This window comes from Coccinella septempunctata, chromosome 1 (genome assembly GCF_907165205.1).
Source record: "Coccinella septempunctata chromosome 1, icCocSept1.1, whole genome shotgun sequence".
Lineage (NCBI taxonomy): Eukaryota > Metazoa > Arthropoda > Insecta > Coleoptera > Coccinellidae > Coccinella > Coccinella septempunctata.
In genome coordinates this window covers 54502830-54528741 of record NC_058189.1, presented here as the reverse complement: position 1 = coordinate 54528741, position 25912 = coordinate 54502830, and the positions used below count along the sequence as shown (strand labels likewise).

The 25912-nt window shown below is 35.8% G+C and overlaps 1 protein-coding gene across 6 annotated transcripts in view; it reads right to left on the bottom strand.

The window, feature by feature from the left end:
- Window positions 1–4131: 4131 nt before the first annotated feature.
- The window catches only part of LOC123313217, a 36145-nt gene continuing 14364 nt past the window's right edge, over window positions 4132–25912 (bottom strand). For 3 of the 6 annotated variants that reach the window (XM_044897998.1, XM_044898018.1, XM_044898003.1), the window contains exons 2-7: window positions 20283–20433; window positions 15369–15551; window positions 12171–12671; window positions 7782–8053; window positions 7338–7701; window positions 4132–5198 (exon numbers count right to left, since the gene is read on the bottom strand). In XM_044897998.1, the coding sequence (XP_044753933.1) occupies window positions 4836–5198; window positions 7338–7701; window positions 7782–8053; window positions 12171–12671; window positions 15369–15551; window positions 20283–20433 (1834 nt within the window). In that variant the 3' untranslated portion in view covers window positions 4132–4835. Of the gene's footprint in view, window positions 5199–7337; window positions 7702–7781; window positions 8054–12170; window positions 12672–15368; window positions 15552–20282; window positions 20434–22637; window positions 22670–22816; window positions 22994–25840; window positions 25891–25912 lie in introns of those variants that run through there. The other 3 variants (XM_044897983.1, XM_044897991.1, XM_044898011.1) reach the window with 3 other exon arrangements.

Sequence of the window (25912 nt, the reverse complement as noted above, 5' to 3'; positions counted from 1 at the left end):
ACATATCTATAAATATGTGCATATATTTTTCTAGAAAAATTGGGTATTGTCCATGAGACCAATTGAAGCTTTGGTACTATCGCTTTATTCAAGAGATTGTCTTGCATCCGGAATGCACGGAGAAAGTCTCTGTATCTGAATTTTTTATAACCTGTAAATATATCCGTTACATTAAGGAAACTGAAGCTTGTAAATTGCGAGCTTTCTATCGAATTAACGTTGATATATGAGAAGTTGTAATATCGAATTAATAACTGTATATTTATGTTTCTTTTTTAGAATAGAGAGCACTATGAGATTATTATTAAATAAACTTCTGATATAGATTATTATAGAATAAATTTGAGATGTATTTAGTGTTATCAATATGACATTCGTGAATTTATATTCATATAATGAGCTTATGTTCATTTTACCAAGGCTGTAGCACAATATAATATATCTTCGTTCTATTATACTATGTTTTCAGTACTGTTTTCCTTTCCTCGTGAGATTCCCTCTGAAGATGCCTCCTTATTAGTTGGGAACGAAACGTAAAATACCTAAAAGACCTCGTCTTCCAGATACGTTTGTAGCATGATAGCTCGTCAGATAAAATGGACTAACGTATCGTAGTTGGGGAGCCGACGATGCTATATCGGGATTTACTCGAGTGTCATGGAGACCTAGTGGATTTTGAAGATTAGATGGTAGAAAGAAAAAAGATTCTATGATGTATGCACTTTCTGCGGTGGGAAAAACGGCTGCAGGGTCTCAAAGATGTAAAAAAAAATCGTCAGGTGTACATACTCGAGCGTGTCAGATTAAAATACTGTATATGCTCTACGTGTCTCTGATAATGAATTCATGCTCATCTGACAGTTTGCGCGGTGGGACTGCCCGTACAGAAGAGTTGAAAATGGTAAAAAAAAAAATTCCAGCGTGTCAGATTTTTGGAGGATATGTTAATTGGACACAAAGGAAGCTATTTTTCAAGGGACTGACAATTTGGACGTGACGCAAGGTCACAGCGGTCCTTTGAAAATGTAAAAAAAAATTGTTACTTGTACATACTCGAGCTGTACATACTCGTGTCAGATTTTCATACAGATGGTTAATCTGGGTGTTGTAGACGTGTTGACCCATTAATCTGACACTAATCAGGGGGGTTTTCTTAATCTGACACTTTGAAGATGATAAAAATCCCTTTTTTTCGAATATTTCCCTCCCTGTACCTCTAATCGTTTTTGTATTCATTATGAAAGTTGTATATAATAAAAGTTTACACAACTTTTGTCTGAAGCAATGTTACATACTCTTAACCGTTCTCGAGTTAGAGAGCGATAAGGACGAGAAGCTTAGCCACACATGCGAAAGGGCCAGGTCAATGTAGAATCCCAGTCTAATCTACAATTGTCAAAATGACAATTGAGGACCCTAATATCAAAGGCGGCAATCTCCACCGTGTTCCTATTTGAGTAAAGCGCAAAAAACGGCTACGTCCATATTGTTTTATATTTAACTGCGTGCGTAGTTTCTAACGGAATAGAATACTAAACTCCATTGAATAATGAAGTTATTATGCCTAATTTCTTTTTCGTTTTCGAAAAAATGAGATAAAATGAATGGAGAATGCCGTGTTTGATACTGAATATTAGATTTTGCCGGATTTGATACCAAAGTTTCTACTGAAATGAGTTGGCATCTGAATATCAAGTGTTTTGAAGAAGATTCACGAATAGAATGATATTAATATTGAAATAATTCCCAGAAAACATGTAATCAAAAATATTTTTATTAACATAATCATCATAATCATAAAGAGAGTATATCTTCGATAAATTCCCAGGTTTCTCCTTCTGCTGCTGATTCTTCCATGTCTGGCAATGCATTTTCTTTCTTCTGTCCTGCTTGCCCTGACTCGAAAGTTCCATTAGATTTTTGCATAAAACTCTAGTTCTTCAATTGATCTCCAGGTAGCCCCAAAGTGTTTTGCGAGAAGTTTGTAACATCTTTAAGCTTCAACATATTGACTTGTTTCAGACCACTTTTCATGATGACTGGTTCAATCATGTGAAGGGTTTTTCCCTTTCTTAGTACACTTTTAAAGATTTGCAAAAACGAACTGAATTGACGCTCGGAATTCAGATGAATTACAAATGTCACGACATACATGTGCTGATTGGCCAGAACGGACAATGCCGGCTTTGATTCTAAGCGGGTCTTGGAGATTGCCGGGTTTGATTCTCAGACGAAGTTTCAAAGTGGTTTTATAATGGGATATAGCCTTTCTTGACACACGCGAGCCATATGTTCAGATGCAGCGCGAAAAATTGAGAAATATTATGTATTTAACTCAATTTCGACCAAAAGTGGAGATTGCCAACTTTGATACCAGAGTCCTCAATTGTCAATGATGACAATTTCGAAATTAAGCCATATTTTCGCGATTAAGACGCGTAAAGCGTCTTTAAGCGGTGCTATTCGAGCGAATAAGTCATGACGGACGCTTTAAGCGGAACCTGGCGGTCTGTGGAGAGCGCCTGTGTCATAGAGTCATCTTGTCTCTGGCCTGTGTCGTCTTAAGCGGAAAGAGGTAATATAAAGAAGAAGGGAGAATATGTTGTTTATATCGAATTTGATTTGAATTCCTACTAGGGAAGAGTGCTTTTATTGCCAATAATGCAGTTTCTGCATTATCATTTAGAATAAATAAATATTTTACAAATAATACCCAAGGAACAGAAATTGAAAAAATCACAATTCGATTCGCTGTCTAATGACAACGACAGATGACTCAACCATCAGCGATATTCTATTTTTGCGACAACAAAATTAATGACGTCACGCTTAAAGACGCTTTAAGACATCGATTAATACGCTTAATCGCATTAGTCACGAAAATTTTAGTGTTGTCTGTGACTGAACCTTAGAATGTAGGGGAGAGTTCCTTTGAATTGGACGGCCCATGAACCGGACGCTACAGTTTTTTAAAACACTCGATGGAGATTTGGCATCCTTTACGTAAATCCCATTTTCGCAACAAGGCGCGAGCCACAGGGTCAGCCATTTTACAAGAGATCTCGATCGATGTTGCGAAAATGGGATTTACGTAAGGGATGCTAAATTGCTATCTAGTGTAGTAGAAAACTGTAGCGTCCGGTTCATGGGCTGTCCAGTTCAAAGGAACTCTCCCCTACTATTTTCCAACGAGTGAATTTTCGCTTCAGCATGTATCGCTGAACACCTCGCATTAATCGCCATATATATCAAAAACGTTTGAACGTCGAAAACATTGCTTGCGACAAAATTTGTAGGAAATGTTATGCTCTACAACTTTTATAATGAATACGAAAAGGATTTGAAGCCCAGGGAAGGAGATAATTAAAAAAAAACTGATTTTTGTGACCTTTATGGCCAATTTTTATTGTTTCGGCTTGCTAAAACTGTCAGATTATATTTTTTCCGTCATTCTTGAATCATTAGCTTCAAAATAAGAAAAAACGCCACCGTGCTCAAGAATGTACACGTGACGTTTTTTTTGCAACTTTGACGCCCTCTCACACATTTTCGACACGCTCAAATTATCAGATTAAGAGAATATATACTTTTCAACATGTAATTACCCACATATATCTTAATCTGACAAGCTCGAGTATGTACAATGATCGTTTTTTTTTTACTATTCTGACAGGCTGTCCCAGACAATTCCCCCTTTTTACAGGTCTAATTTTTGGTAGAGGTACTCTACAGGGTCCAAGGTATTTTCCCTTATATTAATCTGACACGCTCGAGTATGAACAATGATCGTTTTTTTTTTTTACTATTCTGACAGACTGTCCTAGACAATTCCCCCTATATACAGGTCTAATTTTTGGTAGAGGTACTCTACAGGGTCCAAGCTATGTCCCCTTATATTGATCTGACACGCTCGAGTAAATCCTGAATTTCCCTCTTCGGCTATCGGAAGCGATAGCCAAATAATAACAATTTATTGATGACTTCGGTTATGCGGACTCTTTCGCATTTCAAACCAAACTATGAAATCATGATCAAAATTTGATATTTTGAAAATGGAAAGTAAAATCCAAATAGTAACAATTGTTTTTTGTATTCGAGGAAGAATGACATAATGGGAAATAACAGAACATATCCGAAAGAAAATTTTATTTTATAGTAAGATTATAATGATATAATCCAGAGAATGAAATAATCTATCTCTTCAAATGTGCTGTACAAAAGTTTGCAAAGCAACGCCTTAAGTACCAATCTGGAAGTCGACGTTCGACATCCACCATTCTCAAGCGAGATAAAATAGTTCAAAAAAGTCAAAAAATATGTGACTGTAGTACATAACAATTGATTCTTACACACTACTGGAATTCATTGACTAAAGAGATATTGGAGGGATTTCATTTATCACTCGACAACAACAATAACAGTCTTAGTAGATCACACTTTTTGAATCTATCACACGATTATGTGGAAATATTTGATTGGTAAAACTTTTCTCAGTGAATAATTAAAAATATCTTTGGAATGTTCCGCTAATACTGGCATTCAAAAAAATTACTTGACTCACATCAAGAAAGCAACTTATAGAATAATTTCTTTGGAATGGAAGAACATGTTTTTGGAATGATTAAGTGTTTCAAAATTTGTTAGTGATTGATTAATTACAGGTACTGATTCTGAACAGACTTACCTAAAATTGTCTGTAATCTTACTCTCACAATTCGTATTACATAATATTAGAGTGCTATATCGATTTGAAAAATTTTAGTTGATAATAAATCGAAATATAGTAAAACCTGTCAAATAGTGAAGGTAACTTTCTTGGTGGAAAATTTCATTCGTCATTGTCTAGGTCTGGGTACATTCTGAACAAACTGTCCCATGAAGTTACCCCTAGGATTATAATTGGCCACTACGTATGTTTCGCCCTTCTTATTTTTGGACAACGCTATGCCGAGTTCGGTGCTTTCTTTCCACACAACCTGTGTGAAATGCAGCGTTCCCGTATTCATAGTTTCGACGCCGTAGGTGTGCATTTTGACCTCGTCGTACCAGGCCTTCACAGCATCCCGTGCACTGGGTGTGGCGCTGGTATCTGAGGAATAACTATAAAATATGTTTTCTCCATAAGGGCTGTTTGGACGGTGAGACATCCTTCCGCTTCTGGCACAAGTATCTGCCCATTCTTGGGCATAATCGCACATCTGGAAAAAACAAAATAAATGAACATTAAAATCAAAGTAGAGCCGCAGTCAGTGCATTGTGAACACCAGAACGGTACAAAAAGGCACTACACATAAACAGTAATTTTATTAATCTTCAGGGAAATAAGAAAACTGCCTTCAAATGCTGCCAAACGGTATATTACTTAGGAATGCAGAATTCACACTGCTCAAAAATTAAAGTGGATATTCGTGATAAAACATATTTTGCGCTTGAATCAAATTTTGACTATTACTGTAAAGGGTGTCCCAAATTTTATGTCCAGTGAGGGAATCTCGGAAACTAGAAGAGCTAGAGCAATTTTCAGAGAAACAAGGAATGGTGAAAACCGTAGTCTCCTACGAGTTTGAGTTTGAGTTATTAGCAAAAAATAAGATTTCGAAAAGTTCTCATAACATTTTTGTCTTTAAAGTTACAGATCTGAAACTTGAACCCTTTTAAGCACTTTTATACGTAGAATCTACTGACGGAAGATTTTTTCCAATTCAATAACAACAAATTCAATGAAAGTTTGCATTAAAAAATCTAAAGTTTGCCTAATGATTCAAAATGAGTGACGACACATGTGTAAACAAATGCGAAGGACTTATTGGGATGATTCCTCGATGAAAATAAGCAGGGGTTGTTCCTATAAATTTTTTTCGAAATCGACCTCCCTTCCAATATACAGCCTTTGGAAGCCGATGACGAGTTGACAGTTTTTAATTTTTTTAAAGTTTCTAAAAAACACTGACTCATAAAACTGTACATAATATGAAGCACCAAGTAGATGTTAGTTACACTTTTTTTTTAGATCTCATAACTTTATTATCAGGGGTTGAAAATACCAACCCCTTATGATTTTCCTTCAAAAATTGTTTTGGTGGGATAGATTTTCGAAAAATAAAATTCTCTTACGGTTTCCCATTCGAATCTGGAGAAAAAAAGTCTATTGCAAAATTTCGATACAGTCGATACTTTTCCCGAAATAAATAAAACCTTACAGGCAGTATACGAAGGTCTATGAGGCAAAGAGTTGATGCATGTATTTTAGCGGGAGGTAGTCATTCTATGGATTTCTTATACGATGAAATGGAAAGAACAGTGATCAGAACTGCTCGTAAGTTTTTATTTATTCCGAGAAAAATATCGACTGTATCGAATTTTACAAGAGACTTTTTTCTCCAGAATGGAATGGGAAACCATAAGAGAAATTTATTTTTCGAAAATCTAAGTACCCTACGAAAGCAATTTTTGAAAAAAAAATCAAAAGAGGATGTTATTTTCAACCCCTAATAATATAATAATAAGTTATGAGATCTAAAAAAATTGTGTGAGTAAAATCTACTCAGTGCTTCATATTATGAATAGTTTTATGACTCAGTGTTTTATAGAACCCTTAAAACAAATTGAAAACTATCAACTCGTCATCGCGTTTCAAAGGCTGTATCTTGGAAGGGAGGTCGATTTCGAAATTTTTTTATAGGAACCACCCCTATACTTATTTTCATCGAGGAATCATCTCCCTAAGTCCTCCGCATTTGTTTACAGACACCCTGTATATTGAGCTCGTCAGTGGATTCAACGTGCCTGTAGAAGGGTCAAGTTTCAGATCTGTAACTTTAGAGACAAAAAAGTTATGAGAACTTTTCGAAATCGTCAAAATCTCATTATTTGCTCAAAAAACCCAAAACCGAAAAATAGTAGGAGATCCCCCACTGGACATCTAATTTGGGACACTCTGTACTTACCATGTGGGGAGGCGTATGTTTGCATATTTCACACACACACACACACACACATAAGTTCCCCATGGCATAAATTAAACAAAAAGTACAAGAAATAAATTCCTTCATCATATTTTATATGTGGTTTTGTGCGATAATGGGCACCCATTAATTGTTACGAGTTCAATATTTATTCAGAAGCCTTCCAACTTGAACAATTAGTGTGATGTTTCAACGAAGTTTTGACCTAACAAGAAGTTGCTAACCATGCGGAAGTGCTGCATATACTCATGGAAATGGAACAGCTTATTCCAGTAAGCTAACGGTAAAATAGGTCCTGATCAAACATTCCAGAAAAGATGTTTGAAAGAAACCAAGAAATGTGAAGAATGCATAAACTCAACTACGTCTCACCTCTTTGTTCAACCTCATCTCTGGCACTCCGTGTTTCTTACGATATTCATTGTGCACCTTCAGTCCCTCCAAAGCGAACTGGGAGTATTCGACTTGGTTCCTATCGTTGTGATGGACGTTGTTGTTGGTTTCCGCCTTGGTCGGAGATATTGAACCTGGCCTTAGGGGTGGAGGGACATTTTCAACGAATTGCTTAACGAAGTTACCCGCTGGAGAATAATTGGCGACGACTATGATGCTGCCCTGATGTTTCGCTATACCAACTCCTAACTGTTTGCTCGACTTCCAAATGAGTTGGGTGAAATAGCCTGTGCTTAAATCATTAGGTTCTCGGTCATAAACGTGCTTCTTTCCCTCTTCATACCTGAAAAAAACGGAAATTTTCGAAAGGAATCACTCGAGACTAGCTGTTCAATAAATTAAGGACACTTTAAACTCACTCACCATTTCTCAACAGGAACATTTCCTTCCAGGGTGAATGATGGATCTGTCGATGAAACCTTGAATATATTTTCCCCGTAATTGCAATTCGGTCGCGTTTCCAGAACGTTCCTGAAGGCTAGATGCCTAGCCCATTCTTCAGCGTATTTGCTCAACTTCCTATCTAACTCCAATGGCCCAACACCATGCAAAGCCCTGTACTTATTGTGGGCTTCCAGAAAATCTTTTTCGAAAGTACCTACGTGAAGAGAATCATCAGCTCCCCTGATTGATATCTGAAACGGAAAAAGGGTTCCTCATTTCGAATTGAAAATAAGTTTTTTTTAAATTATGGTTCGAAGATAATGAGAATCACCATATAGGAGATTTGAGGTCCTTTAAGACAAATCTAAAAACTTATTCACAAAGGTATTGGAAATTGTTTGAGAGACTTGCTCTTACAAGTCTCTCATCGTACGGGAGTGTGCTTTTGTTGAAAGTTTAAGTGATTTTTTATGCCCATGATGAAGGTTGTACGTTGTAGATTTTAAGGAGGTTGCACTGTACTGCAACCTTAGAATCTATTGTGCCCTCATCAGAACAGGCAGAACAGCGCACTACCCAGTCCCAGATTTCAAATGAACTCCAGTATCTGGTATGGCCCATGAGGCCATCCTCAGATTTTCTAAGAAGGAACAAGTAACGAGAGAATCAAGAGTTAGAGAGTTTGGTCCTCTCTGAACGACTACATCTCATCTGCAAACCTTCCTAGTGGCTTAATGATCAAGAAAGTAAGCAATGAGAAAAACTTCAGTACAATGCTAAGATTGGGAACGGGAATACACCGACTATAATCTTAAAAAAAAATACAATAAAATGGTATAGAGATGATTCTGAAATCGTTACAGGAGCTGGCGCTGGAATTTACGGGGCAAGTACCAAGTATGCACTATCGTTTGACTCCTGTACAAGCGTACTTCAAACGGAAATACTAGCAATCGAAAGATGTCTAGACGTAAATCTAGGAAGAAACTATCAGAAATGTTATATAGCTATTCATACAGATAGTCAAGCTGCCGTAAAAGCACCGAGCTCCTATATTATTGATTCAAAGCTGATTTGGGAACAAACTCAATGAGGTAGGCAAGAAAAGTGAGGTCTTTGTAATCTGGGTTCCCGATCATTCGGGAATCGTACAAACGAGAAGGTCAATACACTTGCCACAGAGATTCGTCACTCACTGGCCCAGAACCCTTCTGTGGTTTAGGAACTTCCACCTACAAGAAGGAGTTTATGAAGAAGGAGAAAGCCGAAAGGGAAAAACCCTGGCTGAATCTCCCAGGAATGGATCACTCCTAAAAGTTACTTCGGCTCTTTGAAACTGCTAGATCCAAAAATATCTGGATCTCAGTAAGAACCAACTACACTTACTCACTGGCATTGTCGCCTAAAGAAGCATCTGTTGAGAATGGGTTTATCGGACACTGACGAGTGTAGATTCTATGGGGAGGGGCAAGAAACTCCCTTTCACCTGGTTACGGAATGCTATGCCATTGCAAACCAAAGGAAAGAGGTCTTTGGACAGGAAACTTGTAGGAGTGGGGAATTATCCTCGTTGAAGTCGTCCCAGATATTGGATTTCATCAGATCTCTGGTACTGGAGGGCGAGCTGTAAAGGGCGCGATGAGAACAGCTCTGTTAGGGTGCACAAAAGACCTTCGCAGTGAACTGCAATCCCTTCTCACTATATACTATATATACTATCTAGTATGGCTTCAAGAAGTACTTCATACTACAAGTTTCTCATTAAGGCTAGCCGCACATTGAAGGCAGTCCAGCACAGTACAGCAGAGCCTAGCCTAGTAGAGGATTTTGTAACAAATGCAATTAAATAGAACGCCGCATATTGGACGTAGCAGCAGAGCAGAGGCCTACGCGACGTAGTAACAGAGTACTCTGTCTACCCTGCGTCGGTTGTGGAATTCGCACAGTTTCCTCTGCAGAGTGACCACGTTTTTTTAAATGTAACCGTAAAATTTTATGAAAATGGAATTTACGATACGAGTAACAACGACTACATGCGTACAAAGCACAAAGATTTAATCTGGGAAAAGATTAGCAAAAATTTGGACGAACTATATAAAAACAAATTATTTCCATTTTCTGAATTTGATTTCGAATCCAAAAGTAGGTTCAGCTGATCGGCTTGATCCACATTTTTGTGAGAAACTAACTATCTACAGGCAACAAGTGCGCATTCCCCTAGGCTTTGCTAGGCTACGCCACTCTCAATATTCGGTCATCATTCAGGCAGAGCACAGGAATAGTTTTCCTATGTATACTTCATTCAAATTTATTTTAGCAGTCGGTTGGCCATGAAATAATTTTCTCAAGTTTTTGTAACTAGAACGAAGTTAGGTTGGCACTCATGAAATGTCGTTAATGTCATAACGCCGTTGCCACAACTAATATCAATTTTTATTACGAAAATGCCGAAAGTGATTGAAAAAAGAGACAGGGTTTCAGGAAGTGCTATTTAGAATTCAGGTCCGCTCATTCAAATAGTTATACCCTGATATTCTAAAATCCACAATACGTCAGACGGTAGCAAACATATTCAATGTAAGAGAATTTATATAATGTTTCATCTGAGTCTAAACGACTTATATGTCAGCTGGATATTTCCACAATCAGAAAGATTGTGAATGAAGAGGATGACAAAGAATTTCCTTCTATTGGGAGACCCAAAAAAGTGGTGGCATTTGTGAATTTTATGTTTGAGTGAATTAATGCGAAAAGTTTACTACAGGTTATTGGATTAATGTCATTGGAGAATAAGTTCCCTAAAATGAATTTTTCTATTTTTCATTTGACTTGTCCTATACAATGTAAATGTCTTAAGGTACTAATAAATACCTAATTATTATTATTACATCAATGTATTAAGATGAATAGCCACAAATACGCGCAAGTTGCCCTGTTACTTGTTTATTCATGTGAAAATTTTGTTCAAAGGTGAAGTTCATCTTAACTTGAAACTTCCTTCAATTCCTTTTACTTATATTGATGCAAGATAATTTTTGTTGAAGAATTTAATATTCCTGTAATTATCTGTTAATTCCTTCGGGAGATACCCATTCCCAACCACTGCATCATATGCATTTCATCTTCGAATTAATATTTTTGAAATCTACAAATGATGTAAGCCAAAGAAGATAACGAACATTAACTCTCCACAAGCTAGTGCATATTATGATATTATACTGATCCCTTGTATTTTCCATGCAAATAACTGGATTTGGTATGCCTTCAATCAGTTTGTATAAACTTCAATTATGTTCGTCAGATATTTTCCGAAGAGATTCGACATTGTGATAAAATACGTAATAACAGAAACTTTTACGTAGAACGGGCAACATAGCGTTGATTTAAAACCCAAAAATGTTTTGACAAGCTTCATAACCCCACATTTTCGTACTATACAGAGTGAAATGTGTCAAATTTCCATGGCCAACCGACTGCTAAAATAAAGTTGAATGAAGTATATACAGAGTGAAATGTGTCAAATTTCCATGGCCAACCGACTGCTAAAATAAAGTTGAATGAAGTATATAATAGTTTCCCCGCTATGCTGTGCTAGGCTACACTGCCTCCAATTTGCGGCTAGCCTAAAAGCATCCAAAGATGACCAGTTAATCTGCTGCATTTTCTCCCACAAAAATTTGCACGGTTACATGTTCTTCTGAGACGATAATGCCCTTAGAACATAGAATATCAGGAAGGAGCTCTTTCGAATAAATGTGACGGGAATTGTGCGACGGAAACGGCCATATTGGCCCAAATTTTGATTTGAAAAGTGGCAGACTTGGAAGTCAAATGATTCTGTTATCTGTGGCCAAATAAACAAAGTGATGTTTGAACTTCATTTTGACAATAACACTCCATGGGCGTAGGTGATGTTAAGTCTTAGACCTTAATACCATTAAGTATGCCAAGTAGTGTTAGGCGGGGTGAATTTACGCTTTGATTATCGATTTGAACGAGCGTGAAAAAGCTTCTGACTTTACGTTAGTGCTTTCCTAATTTTTTTGATAAATCAGAATCAACTGATTATTGAAGTTAGTTTTTTGGAAACTTCATTGTCCTACGCCACTGTGGAAACAGAAATATATGTCGGCCATATTTCTCCTCTATTCCGGTCAAATTGAAATGAGCAATATGCTCCTTCCTGTTATTCTATATTCTAAGATTATGCCCTTTAACGGCATAGCATATTTTTACTTAGATCTATTATTATTTTCGAACCATTTGTATCCTGTATACCATTTAATGGCATTCTTCTTGAGCAGTTGCTTTCCCTTATGGGCGTATTCGAACTCACAAACATTGTTCTGAAGAAATAATTAAACTCACCTTGTGAACATCACGAGCCAGTTCGCTCACTTTGGCAGGTGTGCTCCCAAGAGGTGGCACGTTCTCGACATACCTCCCAACGTAGTTTCCTGGAGGGTAATAATTTGCCACGACAATCACTTCACCTCCCGACTTCGCATAACCAACCCCCAGCTCCTTGGAGTCCCTCCAAACGACCTGGGTGAAATGTCCTGATTCCAGGTTTTTCGGCTCCACGCCGAAGGGATGTTTGTCTATCTCCTTGTACCAATTTTCCACAGGCACGTTACCTTTCACCGTGAAGTTTGGATTGCTGCATTGGATGTAGAATATATTCTCACCGTATTTGTCGTTGTTGCTGTGCGCCAAGCCTCCTGCTTTGATCAGATGGTCGGCCCATTTCTGGCTCTCGCGACAGATCTCTTTGCTGAGTTTGAGGGCTGGGACGCCGTGTTTCTTGCGGTATTCGTTGTGCGCCTGGAGGCACTCTTTGGCGAAGGTGTCCATCAGGGAGTATCTCGACTGAAATCAGAATAAATACTTGAAATAGGCAATTTCAGAATATGAAATCTTAAAATGCTTTATAGTCCAAGATACCAGAGCGACCAGACATAACTTATTTTCACAGAGATGAAACTTTAGGATATTATAGTAGAGTCTCATGTGCTTTGAATACCTGCGAACTTGTGGAGCTTGCCTAGTGACACCTGGGCAGATACCAGGTGGCAAAGGTAGCTAAAAATAAGTGTTACTTAACTTATTTTCACATAATTGATTTTTATATATGTTTTAAAGAATATTATTCTGAAGTTATATTATAAATGACAGACAATTTAGATGGGCCAAAACTCTTGCCAGACTCTTTGAAGCTGCACAAAAAATAACTGCACTTTACTTATTTTCTCTCGATCTCATGATACAGGCATCCTGAACTCCTATTTAAAAAAAAAATTTGGATTTACCAAAATTTCGATTATCCGAAATCACTTTGGTCCACATTATTTCGGATAATCGACACTGTACTGCAATCGATTGCTGCAGAATACAAAAGAATTATTCTTTTAATAAGAGACATGCCTGTCCGTTAACTATTAGAATTCGAAAGAAAATACTACCCCTTTGTATCTGAATTAATAAGGGACCATGAATGCAATCAGTCAGTTTATTGTGTCTTAGTATGTGCTGTGTATGTGCAAGAGTTGACACTCTTAGGTACGTGTATGTGCCATGTGTGAGCAATTTATAGTATAGAGTAAAGGGACTCCAAACAGATTGTGAAAGGGAACCGAGTTACCAGAGTCTCACTCACTCTGAAACGCATGCAGTGTTCTCGCGCATTAGTCTGGATGATAAAATATAACTTTTTTATAGTTACTTCGATGACATATTTCAATATCAGACATATGAAAATAGGTAAAGTTCATTTAATTTTCGTGCAGCTTCAAAACGTCTGGCAAGCGTTTTGGCCCATGGAAAGTGTCTGTCACTCATAATATAACTTCAGAATAATATTCTCTAAAACATATATGAAAATCAAACATGTGAAAATAAGTTGAGTAACACTTATTTTTAGTTACCTTTGCCACCTGGTATCTGCCCAGGTGTCACTAGGCAAGCTCCACAAGTTCGCAGGTATTCAAAGTACATGAGACTCTACTGAGATCCTAAAGGTTCATCTGTGTGAAAATAAGTTATGTCTGGTCGCTCTGGTATCTTACACTATTAGGCCTATTTGAATATCAGCGCAAATTCTAAAAATGGTATAAATAATAAATTTCATAGGAACTTCAAATGTAGACCTCATAAAAAGACGTTGACAATGAGATAAGTAAATGAACTAAATACGTCATTATATCCTAAAAAATATATAGGCATAAGATTAATAGTAGAATGAGCTAGGCTATTTTCGCAATCCATTTCACCTGAGATAGTGAGATAATTCCAGATGAATGACGGTATAGTTAATACCAAATAAGATAAGAACACGATTATTCATCTCCATAAAAAATTGAATTGATAAATGCCTACGCATACGACGAGAATACCTGAAATCTTCGGCAAATGAATTGGGAGAAAATTTACGCTCACTGAATTCCATTCTATAAGCACTTATATTGAGATATGTTAAATTTGCAGAAAGAGATGTAGAAAAAACATGTGCCTAAAATACTAACTAAGAATTCATACCTACATAGATATTAACTTTGACTGAATATAAAAAAATGTGTGTAAGTACTTAATTCTATTATGGAAAATATATATCTTTATATAAAAATAAGCTTGGTTTACTGCATGAACGCTCTCCAAAAATGCACACATATCGAATAAAACTTCTACTTCAACATTAAATATTAGCATATTTTACAAATTAGCTGAAAGTGCGAATCTCGGTGCGAATAAAAAGACAATTTAAGACAAACATAAGTAACGCCAAAAAAATGAGAGCAGAAAATTTCAATATATGAAATAAGAGAAACAAGTCAAAAAAGTTAAAAACGTATTAATAAAAATAAAGTGTACAAAATATGCAGACAAAAAGCATTTATAGAATGCCGAAAATTAATTTTCAATGGACTCAAGACGAGCCAACATCCAAAGGAAAAAAATCAACAGAATCAAAATGGATACTCCAAATGTGAAGCACAAAAAGAAAGAGAACCAATTAAATAGTAACTCACATAAGAGGAAAATTCAAAATTCGATGGAAAAACTTAAACTTGTCTGCTTCCTCGGGTTAAAAACAGTTACACAAAACTGAGATGAAAAAGGTATATCAGGATGTATATATAACCATGATCTTAATCGGAGATCCATAAACTGTGACTAATCAATTGTTCCGAAAGTCGGGAAAAATAATTAGTAGATCCAGATAATGAAGGAACACCTCACTGATATAAAACCGCAATAGGAAAAAATTGGAAAACAAAGTCCGATAGTGAAAAATCAATTACAGAATCGTTATATCGAAAGATAACGCCTATGTTATGATTCTGCGTTTTCAGCAAGGAAGTTCCTATCAAATGGATTTTCCGGTCTTTATCGTATAAGCACACATTCAAATTGTGATGATGATGAAGTTGACATAGTAATAATGGTATTACATGCATCTACACTGTTCGATTGTTTCTAGGATAATTAAAAAAGTGCTTATAGAAGAGAACCCTCGAAGTAAATTTTCTAGTATGAAGCCTTATATTTTTGTTATAAATCTCTGAATACCTTCGTTGGAGTCGGTTTGCTGTCTAGTCTACTGCAACTCCTACTTTTCATCATCAAATTTGCAAAAATGTCAGGGGGGACTTCCTCCCCACAGTCTTTTTTTTCCGTTGTAACTTTACATGCCGTTCTTGGACCTCTAAATGTTTCGATTGTCTCTCTGGTTATCGTCTCAATCTGTGGCTCCTGAAAAAAGATAAAATCACTTCGTTCAACATTGTTCTTATTTGAAAAATACAATATAACTTTTTTTTTGGAAAAGTGCATAACTCCGAAAATTCGGAATGGCAAACCCAGTATAAATGAATTTATTCGAAAGAATATGCGAGAATATATTTGTCACACTAAGAAACGATCAGTTTACCCCCACACCTACAGAGTCGTTTTTGTATTCGTTTGTTTTCACAGAAAAAATAAGTAGGTCATACTATTCCTCGTGTTTTCCTACCTCTCACTGCTAGGCACCAAAGGAATCGACTGGCTTGTTTCATAGAAATAGAAAGGCTGAACAGGATCGTTGAATCGGATAATATGAATCCAGATTCTGTTTGGGTATGTATGATGGACATGCAAGGGTTAGAAAATGCCGTGATGAAGATGGGATCCTCACTTTTGTGGCATATGCATTGATTCATTCATTGCTGTATCCCGTTACCGAGAATAAATCTAAAAGAAGACTCAAAAATAAAACTATCGGTGCGATCAAACTAATAATTTCTTAGGGCTACTTGCGACTGTGTGCCCTCCTGTGACTGAAGAGACCCAACCGACACCTACAGATTCTTCCGCACTCTTGACATGGACAGTTACCAACCAGATCTGGCCGCCGCTGTATATTCTTCTCGAGTCTCCATTATAACTGTGGAGCAAAGACCTCCATTGTGATCTGTCTAACGCTGGTTGTTCCCAGTTATGATTAGCATTAACTGATTTTAGGGATTGCTGCAGTATATCCTTAAACCACTTATACTGGTTTCCGAGCTCCCTCTGTGAGTTCGCCATACAGTGCTATTTTGGGGAGTCTTGTGTCTTGCATCCTCAGAATGTGGCCGCTCCATTTGAGTCAGAGTCAGGCCCTCGTTATTTGAGTCTCAATTGTTATACAACTCGCGCGCTGCAAGACTTCTGCATTTGAAACTTTGTGGAACCATCTGATGTCATCTGTGATTTGTCTAGATGATATTGTTGAGTTTGTTCAAGCTGTTTAATCTGTCGCCTGTAGGGCGTCCAGCTTTCGCTACCTTAAAGAAGCGTTGGGAGGACCACTGCTTTGTAAACAGCTGTCTTGGTCTTCAGATTGAGGTCGTGATTTTGAAACATTCTCTCCTTTAGCTTCCAGAATGCGCGTAATTCCGAACTAATACGGTTATGCATTTCCTAGTCCAGGTTAGCCCTAGCATTTATGAATCTTCCCAAGTATTTGAACTGCTCGACCTGTTCTAGAGTTTCATCCTCCAGGCTGATATCTGGATGGATTTTGGTTTTGTCAATATTGAGTCTAAGGCCTAAAGCTTCGTATATATGTTTGTGGGTGTCCAACATTATCTGTAGATCCCGTGAGTTGCTTGCGATGAGTGCGCAGTCGTCTGCATGTTGAAGTACCGTGATAAACTTTGTACGGGTTTTTGCTCTGAGGTGCTTCAGGTTATACATGCCTCCATCGAATCTGAATCTTATTCCAACACCTCTTACAGGCATACTCATGTCAGCCATTATCGAGACAGATATGGCGAAAATAGTGAACAGTAAAGCCACTAACACGCAGCCTTGTTTTATCCAGAGTTGGTTAAGAAATGGTCGACTGTAGAGCCATTATGCTGTTTTCTAGCGGTGTTGTTGGTATGGAGGCTTTTACACACTGCTAAGTGTAAATTTTTCGGGTACTCCAAGGCGTCCCATGATTTTCTATAGCGTTCTTCGATTCACCGAGTCAGAAACCTTACTTAAATCGATATAGGCTGTATAGATCCTTGATTGTTTTCAAGGGGCTTTTTTGCAGCTGTCGCAGTATAAAAATCAGGTCCACCGTACCTCTATTAGGTCGAAAGCCGCACTGGGATTCAAGTAATGGCTTTTCTGAAAATGGAATCAGACGATTAGCCATAATCTTCGAGAGAATTTTACCGGCCACACTAAGCAACGTTGTGGCATATGCACCACACTGTCGGAATTATCATATGAGGAGCTATTGATTATGGCATTAGGTCACCTTTGGTATTCATCAGAGGCAACATTATAGTCGTGCGTTACGTCCATTTGAGTTTCTGAGTGCATAAGATATCATAGAGATTCAACTCATTATCAATGTTTCCGTTTTTCCTATAGTTCGATTCTTCTCAAATTCTGATCGATCACTTTCCTAACCCTAAGACACGTGTATACGAAGAATTTTCATAATAAATTCATCAATACTGGTGTTCTATATTCCATGTCACTTTAAATATTTTATTCGTATATTATTCTGGTATTCTTTCGAATGCCCATCCCCCTTTCCCGATATGAGTACAAAGCATCATTAGAATATTCACCCCTATTGTTCCTCTCTTCTTTTCAGGAGCGTTGAAAATATAGCCCAGGGCTCTCAAACCGACTTCCGTGTTCATATTATTCAGGATTATATTCACTCTAGATTTCCCAGAGGCTGGGTTCGCGTGGAATTCGTGCTAATGCACGAATTTGAAACAAAAAAAATTGGCTAATGCCAATTTTTTTTGTTTCAAATTTTTTCTATATCTGAATTCAGAGCGGATCGCAATAAAGAAAAAATGTTCTCGGTATTATTCATGAAATAAACGAAATTTTGCATCCTTTTCCTCTTCCCGAAGTTCGATGTTATGAAATAATGTGTGGTTTAGGGTTTAGGTAACTTCGGAATTTTTTCCTGTTTCAGATACCGTGTATAATATTTTTAGATTTTTATCTTGCATACCCGAATTTATCCTCTGTTCGCTCTTATAATTGCAATTCCACAATAACCACAACGTTTTACAGGGCGAAGAAATATTTTAACAGTACATTCTTGAGGCCGAAAGAAACATTTTTTTCCGAATCGGCTCGGTTCAAAAGATACAGTCTGTTGGAAAACCATAAAAAAATTTATTTTTAGTTTTGGGTTTTATCGAATGAAATGAATTTCAGCATTTCCATTTCAGTTTTTCATTTAATTGATGAATCATTTTCGAACACAAGATATCTCCCAGGTTTCTCAATACGTACGATAAAAATACCAAAAATTCAAAGAATCCAACTCTTGAATCTAAGTTGGACGCTATCTAATGAATATTTGGACGTTTTGAAAAATAAAAATTTTCTTCATATTTTCTCGTATAATGCGTCGTTCTCGAGTAATTTGATGTTCGAAAATAAAGAATATCTGTGATATTCGGAAAACTTAAAATGGATATATTTTTTGTCAGGGCCGAATCGGACAAAATGGTATAGGAAAAAAGTGTTTCTTTTGAACTCAAGAATATACTGTTAATATATGTGTACGAGTCGAAGATTGATTATTCTTACAATTATTGACCTCGGATACAAATTTTTTCACGATTTTCTTAAGTTTTCTTAACCTTCCTATATTTAATTTAACACATACGTATTAGAAGTTTATGGAAAACTAATCATAACCGGAATTTTCAGAGGTCTGTGTATATATTTGTGGGAAAGTTAAGCCGACATGCAAATTTCCAGCAAAATATTAGCATTAGTTCTCCATAAACGTCTAATAGGCCATCACTGTGAATTATCCTGTATTAATTTTCTTCAAATAAATTAAACGTTGAATATTTTTATCGAATATCTCACCTTCGGGAGGAAACTGCCGTAGAAAATTTGGACAGAATTTATTTTCACTGCTTCATTCGGAATCATTTTTTTTTTGAAGAAATAATTAATCAATTTCAATTTGATTTTATCAAGGAAGTGTTATTCAGTTATTTTTTTCCTATGTATCTTTCTTATCTGGGTTTTTATTTAATTAAGTGATTAATTTTCATTTATAATTTCTTTATTTTTGTATAAAAGATGTGGATTCCTTTATATTATAGATTTCCGAAGTCCTGAGAAAAAGGTGGTTGCTGACGGTAAGAAGAAAAAATTTCATTCCCGGGGACCCCTCTTTAATATATAGCAAGCATTTTGTTGAGGAGGACTATTTTATTGATGTTCATGGCAATATAAATTTGAAAGTAGGATCGGTGTCGTCAGTATTTGACTTCCCTGGTAAAACCCAAACGAAATTTTTCAAAACCACACAGATCGCGTTTGAGGTCCTACGTTTATAGATATGAACTTTTTGCCTAAAAATTCCCAAGGGAATAAACCTCTAAACTCATTCATCAACTATTCATTCAAATTCATTAAATAAACCATTACTGCGATCCCAATAGGATTTATGTTTTTTTTTGAAATTTCATATCTTTCATTCATCAATTTTTGTACCCATAAAAACGAATAATCATTTAGTTAATGCATGCGCCCAATATTTTCATGTTCGACCCTAGAATTCTCATGAAAAACGCACGAATAACAGAATTTCCATAAGAATTCAATGCTTTTTAAATGGAATTTGCAGGCTTTTTGCCACTACTAGCTCTATCTCTCTATAAGTTGCGCTGGCAACACATTCTTCCATAGCTTGAATATGGGGCTCATCTATGTTAGGTTAGTATATCTATGGTGCTAAGGTTGTTGAATAAAAGTCGATTTTGATATTTTCTTTATGCCCAATCTAAGTCTTTTCTCAATATTCGAATATTCCACATTCTGTTGGCTGGCAATTTGCCCCCTAAAATTTTCCGGTGGCCCCTCACACGCAAAGAACTCATTTCTGTTGATTGGGGAAAAAGGTACGTTTATTGATATTCTAGAAATGAGTAAATCCCTAAATACAATCGAATCTTGAAATATTTTTCTCACCTGTCCGTTTTTCAACGATGCGAACGTTCTTTGGTCAGTCTTCCTCACCATCACGATCCTACTGGATCCATTATGACCGTGAACTGAGCCGTGAACTGTTTTCCTGAATCTGTGAAGGTCTGTCAAGGAACCAGGAAAAGCTGGTTTCTTCCTGTGGACGGAAAAATAAAGAATTCAATGAAAACTGATAATATCAAATGGAAAACACAATGAATTTTAAAACGTCTACAGTTCACTATATTCAGTTAAATCTGATTGTTGTAGAGTGAATTTTTGTGCAACGCAGAACGTTGTTTTCGTTATCTCAAATCCAAACAGGAATTGCACGGTCAGTTCTTTCTGAATGGGAAATTATTGAGATTAAGACCACGTTATACAATAATTAAAATGAGATCGATAAATCTATGAGCAATATTGGTTATTTTATCGTTCCAAGAAAACAAAATGAGTCAGGTAAAAAGGAGGATTGGAGGGATATGGGAAAATAGTCTTTATCAGAAGTTACTCGGCCTGATAACAAAAATGAATCACCATTTCTTTTGAAAGGGCTGCTCAACAATATTTTTGATGAATATAACTTGAACATCTAAATTGAAGCGAGAATCCTATGACACTACCCTCCTTACTAATTTGTTCTCACATACTTAATATGAGTAATTCCCATCCCATTAAAAATATTTCAACGAATTCAACTCTCTAGATCTCGAATAGACTAAAACTTCATCGACATTTTATTATGTCTGGAAAAAATTTCGTTTATTTTTGCATTTCCTACATGCCCCATGAAATTGTTACGTGTACCCCCCTGTATGTACAGGGTGGGCAAATTTCGATGTTTTAGCACTACAGCTTTTAAACCAGAGGAGATAGACAAAATCTGATACCCCATTCTCGTTCCAGTTTTCTGAAAAACTAACAAGAGTAGTAGTCATTTTTGCACACCTTCTTTTGTTTTCGAGTTATAAGCGAAAATTGGAAAAATGGCGATCTCGAAATAAATTTATATCTCCGCTAATACTGATGATAGAGCTCTGAAATTAAAACATTATACAGGCACTTTTTTAAATAGAAAACAGTGGCTTGCTTGCCTTTTTATTTTAGTAGGATTTTCAATTACGAAGCTATGACCCAAAGTTTTGTTTTTTTAAATGGGAACAATAGATTTCTGTGCAATTTTTGAAAGCTTAATTTTTACTGATTCCAAAAATATATAACATCATATGGTTTGTATCAATATAAATAATAGAAAATGGTCAAAAACCTTTTTTCTCAATATTTCTATGGTTTCTACTTTTGATGGAAATAGAAAAATGAGCATCTTATGATTACCACAATCTCCTTCTATTAGTCCTTTCATTACTATGCTTCTCACTCAATTTCTCCAAGATTCAAATTTTGTGAAAATTGGTAAAAAGCATAGAAAGAATAACATTGCCGGAAGGAGGCTGCTCTTGTTATAGCAAGCTCTATTTTTCTGTGATCGTCCAAAGTTGAAACCTTAGAAATATAGAGAAAAAAGGTTTTTGACCCTTTTCTATTATTTATATTGATACAAATCATATGATGTTATATATTTTTTAAATCAGTAAATATTCAGCTTTCAAAGATTGCACAGAAATCTAGTGTTTCCATTTTAAAATTCATATTTTTGAGTCATAGCTTCGTAATTAAGAATCCTGCTAAAAAGGCAAGCACGGCACTAGATTCTACTTAAAAAAGTGCCTGTATAATGTTTTAATTTCAGGGCTCTATCATCAGTATTAGCGGAGATATAAATTTATTTAGAAGTCGCCATTTTTCCAATTTTCGGTTATAACTCGAAAACAAAAGAAGGTGGCCAAAAATGACTACTACTCTTGTTAGTTTCTCAGAAAAAGAGAACGAGAATGGGGTATCAGATTTTGTCTATCTCCACTGGTTTAAAAGCTGTAGTGCTAAAACATCGAAATTTGCCCACCCTGTACATGGCGAAACTAAGCTTAAGCAGATAACTAATCTCTTGACTGATTGCACTGAAATATTTCGGGATAAATAGCGAAAAGTAGATAAAAGTTTTATTCCAAAAAAACAAAAATCGGAACATACGTATACGGAAAATGATTGATTATTGATTGAAATGCTTGAGTGAAGATTAAAAAAGATAATCGTTAGATAATAATACACAATATCACATTTTTATCGTTATACTGGACAGTTTCTACAATGTAATCCTATTATAAATAATAAGGTTACGTCGGAATTGAAAATCAGCACCATGAAACGTCGGTGTGACAAAATTTTGAGAGAAATTGGGATGTAATAAAAAATCGTCACTTGTTGTAGTTTCATTAAAAATTGCCCTAAATCAAAACTTACTGCGAGTGTGAGTCCATTATGAAATAATACCCAGTTTAGTGCAAAAAATGATTATTTATTTTCCATGCTACACGAAACGACGAAACATTATACGTATAATGAAACTCCAAGTGAAATAGATTAATGTTTAATCGATCAAAATAACATTATCATTATTGAATTGAATATTATATACTAACTCTGGAATAAACTTTAGCTGAAAATCCATATCGTCTAGGCAGGAAGGAAACCACGCTTACGATAAACTTCCACGCACAAATCGCACGATAAAAGAATCAATATTATGATCCCGTTCAAAATACAATAGCAAACGAAAATTTAATGCTCATAGGAATAGGTACTTTATCAGTCGCGCTTTGTGTAAACATGAAAATCGCTTTGATTCTACGTTGAGGTGTTGTCGTCTATCAAAGCTACGTTAAAGGTGCAAAAAATGGCAGTTAACTCAACCGTGCTTTGATGTACGTTGTGACACTTTTTGTACCTAATCAAAGTACGAGAGTTTCGAAGAATTATAGTGGGAGAGGTGGTAGGTACCGATTACTGCATTGGACTATCGATTCTAATACGACCATATGTGGTGACAAATGAAATTTTTTCATCTTCGATAATAATGAACCCTTCCAAACAAATTAGCACATATGTGATCTATACAGAAGATTTGGTAATGAAAAAATTCAATAAGAAAGGAAGTGTTGGAAAATTCACCTCACTTTTCCAAGTTTAAAAATTGATTCAAGTAAAAAAAAACCTCGGGAAACATCTCATTTCCTCAATTTATCCATCTTGAAATTGAATGTTTCGAATTAAATCACACTTTTGTGTCTACAAAAATCTGTCTCGCTTGATTCATTTCCGAAGCTCTCTTCATCGGAAAAAATTTTTAATAGATTGATTTCATCGAAACCACTTGGAAACATTTTATTCGTTGTGAAGGTGTTATCTAATGTCTGGTCTCTTTGATAGAATAATAGATACATGATGATTTTTCCATCTAAAACACAATATGTAATAAGATTTGTCTAGAAAAATCAAAAGATATTCTTCAATGAAAATCTATTATGGGTCATACCTACATTTGGCAGTGTTTATCATAACCATACTTGTATTCTGGTATATTGACTGATTTTCTTATAATTTTTCAATTTTGGTTGATAAGAAAATCGACTAAAACACTCGTTTCAACAAGAACAATATACACACCATGTAGGTTCATATTGTCCTGAAGTTATAACAAAGGACATAGGTACCATATATAGGGTGAGTCTTTGACTCGTATGAATATTTCAGTAGATTCTTTTCGTTTACGATTTTTTCCGAATCTGCCCTATTTGAAAGATACTGACTGTTGCAAAACCATAAAAAAATATATTTTTAGTTCTATCTCGCAAACGGTTCAATCAAATGAAATGAATTTCGGAATATAGCTCCTCATTCATTTTATGAATCTATTTCGAACACAAGATATCACCCACGTCTTCCAGTTTTCTCATTATGATCATTATGTACCAAAAAATTCAAACAACCCAACTCATGAAACTAAATGGAACGCTATCTAATGAATATTTGATCGTATTCTTCATATTTTTTCGTATAATGCGCCGTTTTCGGGTAATTTGATACAAAAATAAAAAATATCTGTGAAATTCATAAAATTGAGCACTTTGTCCGAATACAACTCTTTTTGAGAGATCCACAGATGTGTAGTGTCACAAATTTAGCTATTCATTCTGAAGGTTATTCCAGGGGTGGCACAGCTCATTATGAAAACTTAAAATGGTTATATATTTTTATCAGGTCCGAATCGGAAAAAATGTTATGGGAACAAAGTGTTTCTTTTGACCTCAAGAATCTACTGATAAAATATTTGTACGAGTCAAAGTCTCAACCTCTATACCTAGTTTCCAAATTTCATTGAGTATGCAAAATCTTCTCATACGTCTTTCTCTAACACTTAATGAAACCAAGGTTCAAGACTTGAGACCACCTTTTATCTCAGTGCGGTCAAAAATTACATGTCTGAAATCTTTACTTCATTTGAAACGTAAATGATGGCACAAAACGTTACTGATTTTAATTCAAAACACTGAATGCAGATGCGCCAAACCATTCGAATGCTTTTTTGTGTATTTTATTCGTCTTGGCCGATGCTTAAATACGTTTTATCTTCCTTAATTATAGCTGATCGCTGATAGCAATGTACAATGATTAATGCTTTCATGATCAGACAAAAATTATATTACCCCAATTATCGTTTTTTGCCGTTCAATCCCTTGCGAGCGCAAAAAATTCTGAATATTTTAGATACATTCAGACCACGTAGGGAATAGTATATTGTGATAGTTGTATAATTGAGCCTTCAGAGTACTATAAGGATACTTATACATGGTATCATACACTATTTGTTATCCTTTCTGCATTATAACTTCAATACCAATACTCGAAATGATTTTCAGTTCAGGATAATGTTTATATTAAATTAATTTAGCTAATGAGTTATCTAATGAGCATCTGATATCACGTTTCGTTGCTATGCATTTCATCTGATGATTTTGAAACAAGAGGAACTCCCATCTGAAATTCTACACTTAGCCGAATAAGTTGCATCGAAATTCATAACAGAAAAATGCAGAAATTGGTAGTATACAGAATATGGAGAGTTGCTGGTATGATAGGGAAGAAGCAGACTTAAATTGTCAATAAATCAGTGATGCTAGCCTATATGATGGAAATATCCAAGAAATATGAACCTTTCGCACTTTGGAATAAATACAAAACTTTACCACAAGTTGGTTATGATTATTGAGGACTGTACCTATAGTGAACAACATGGAAATTTCAGAGCTCAATGATAGAGTTGTTTAAGGGGGGACAAGTAAGACGTCAATGGACTTAATCCATTGCATCCAGCATCAAAGTTATCGTCATCGAATGGTATAGATGCTCAAATGGCCGTTAAATATGCAGATTCCAATAATGCAAATAGTAATCATATATCAATTGTTAACTCAACATTTACACGAAAAAAGTAATTTGTATGATATTTTGATGTAAATTGACACATAAATAAAAAAAATTGAATTTGTTTGGCTACCCGGGAACTTTTAAAGCATATCGTGTTTTAATGTTGAGACTTCGCACACTTTAGAACAACAACTATAATGCAGGTATGGTAGAATCCAATGATGGAAGTTGATACCAACAGTGAAAAGGTGTCCAGACTAATCTCATCCTTCATATCTCCAGGGAAACACCTCGTCCAACGTTTTCCACAC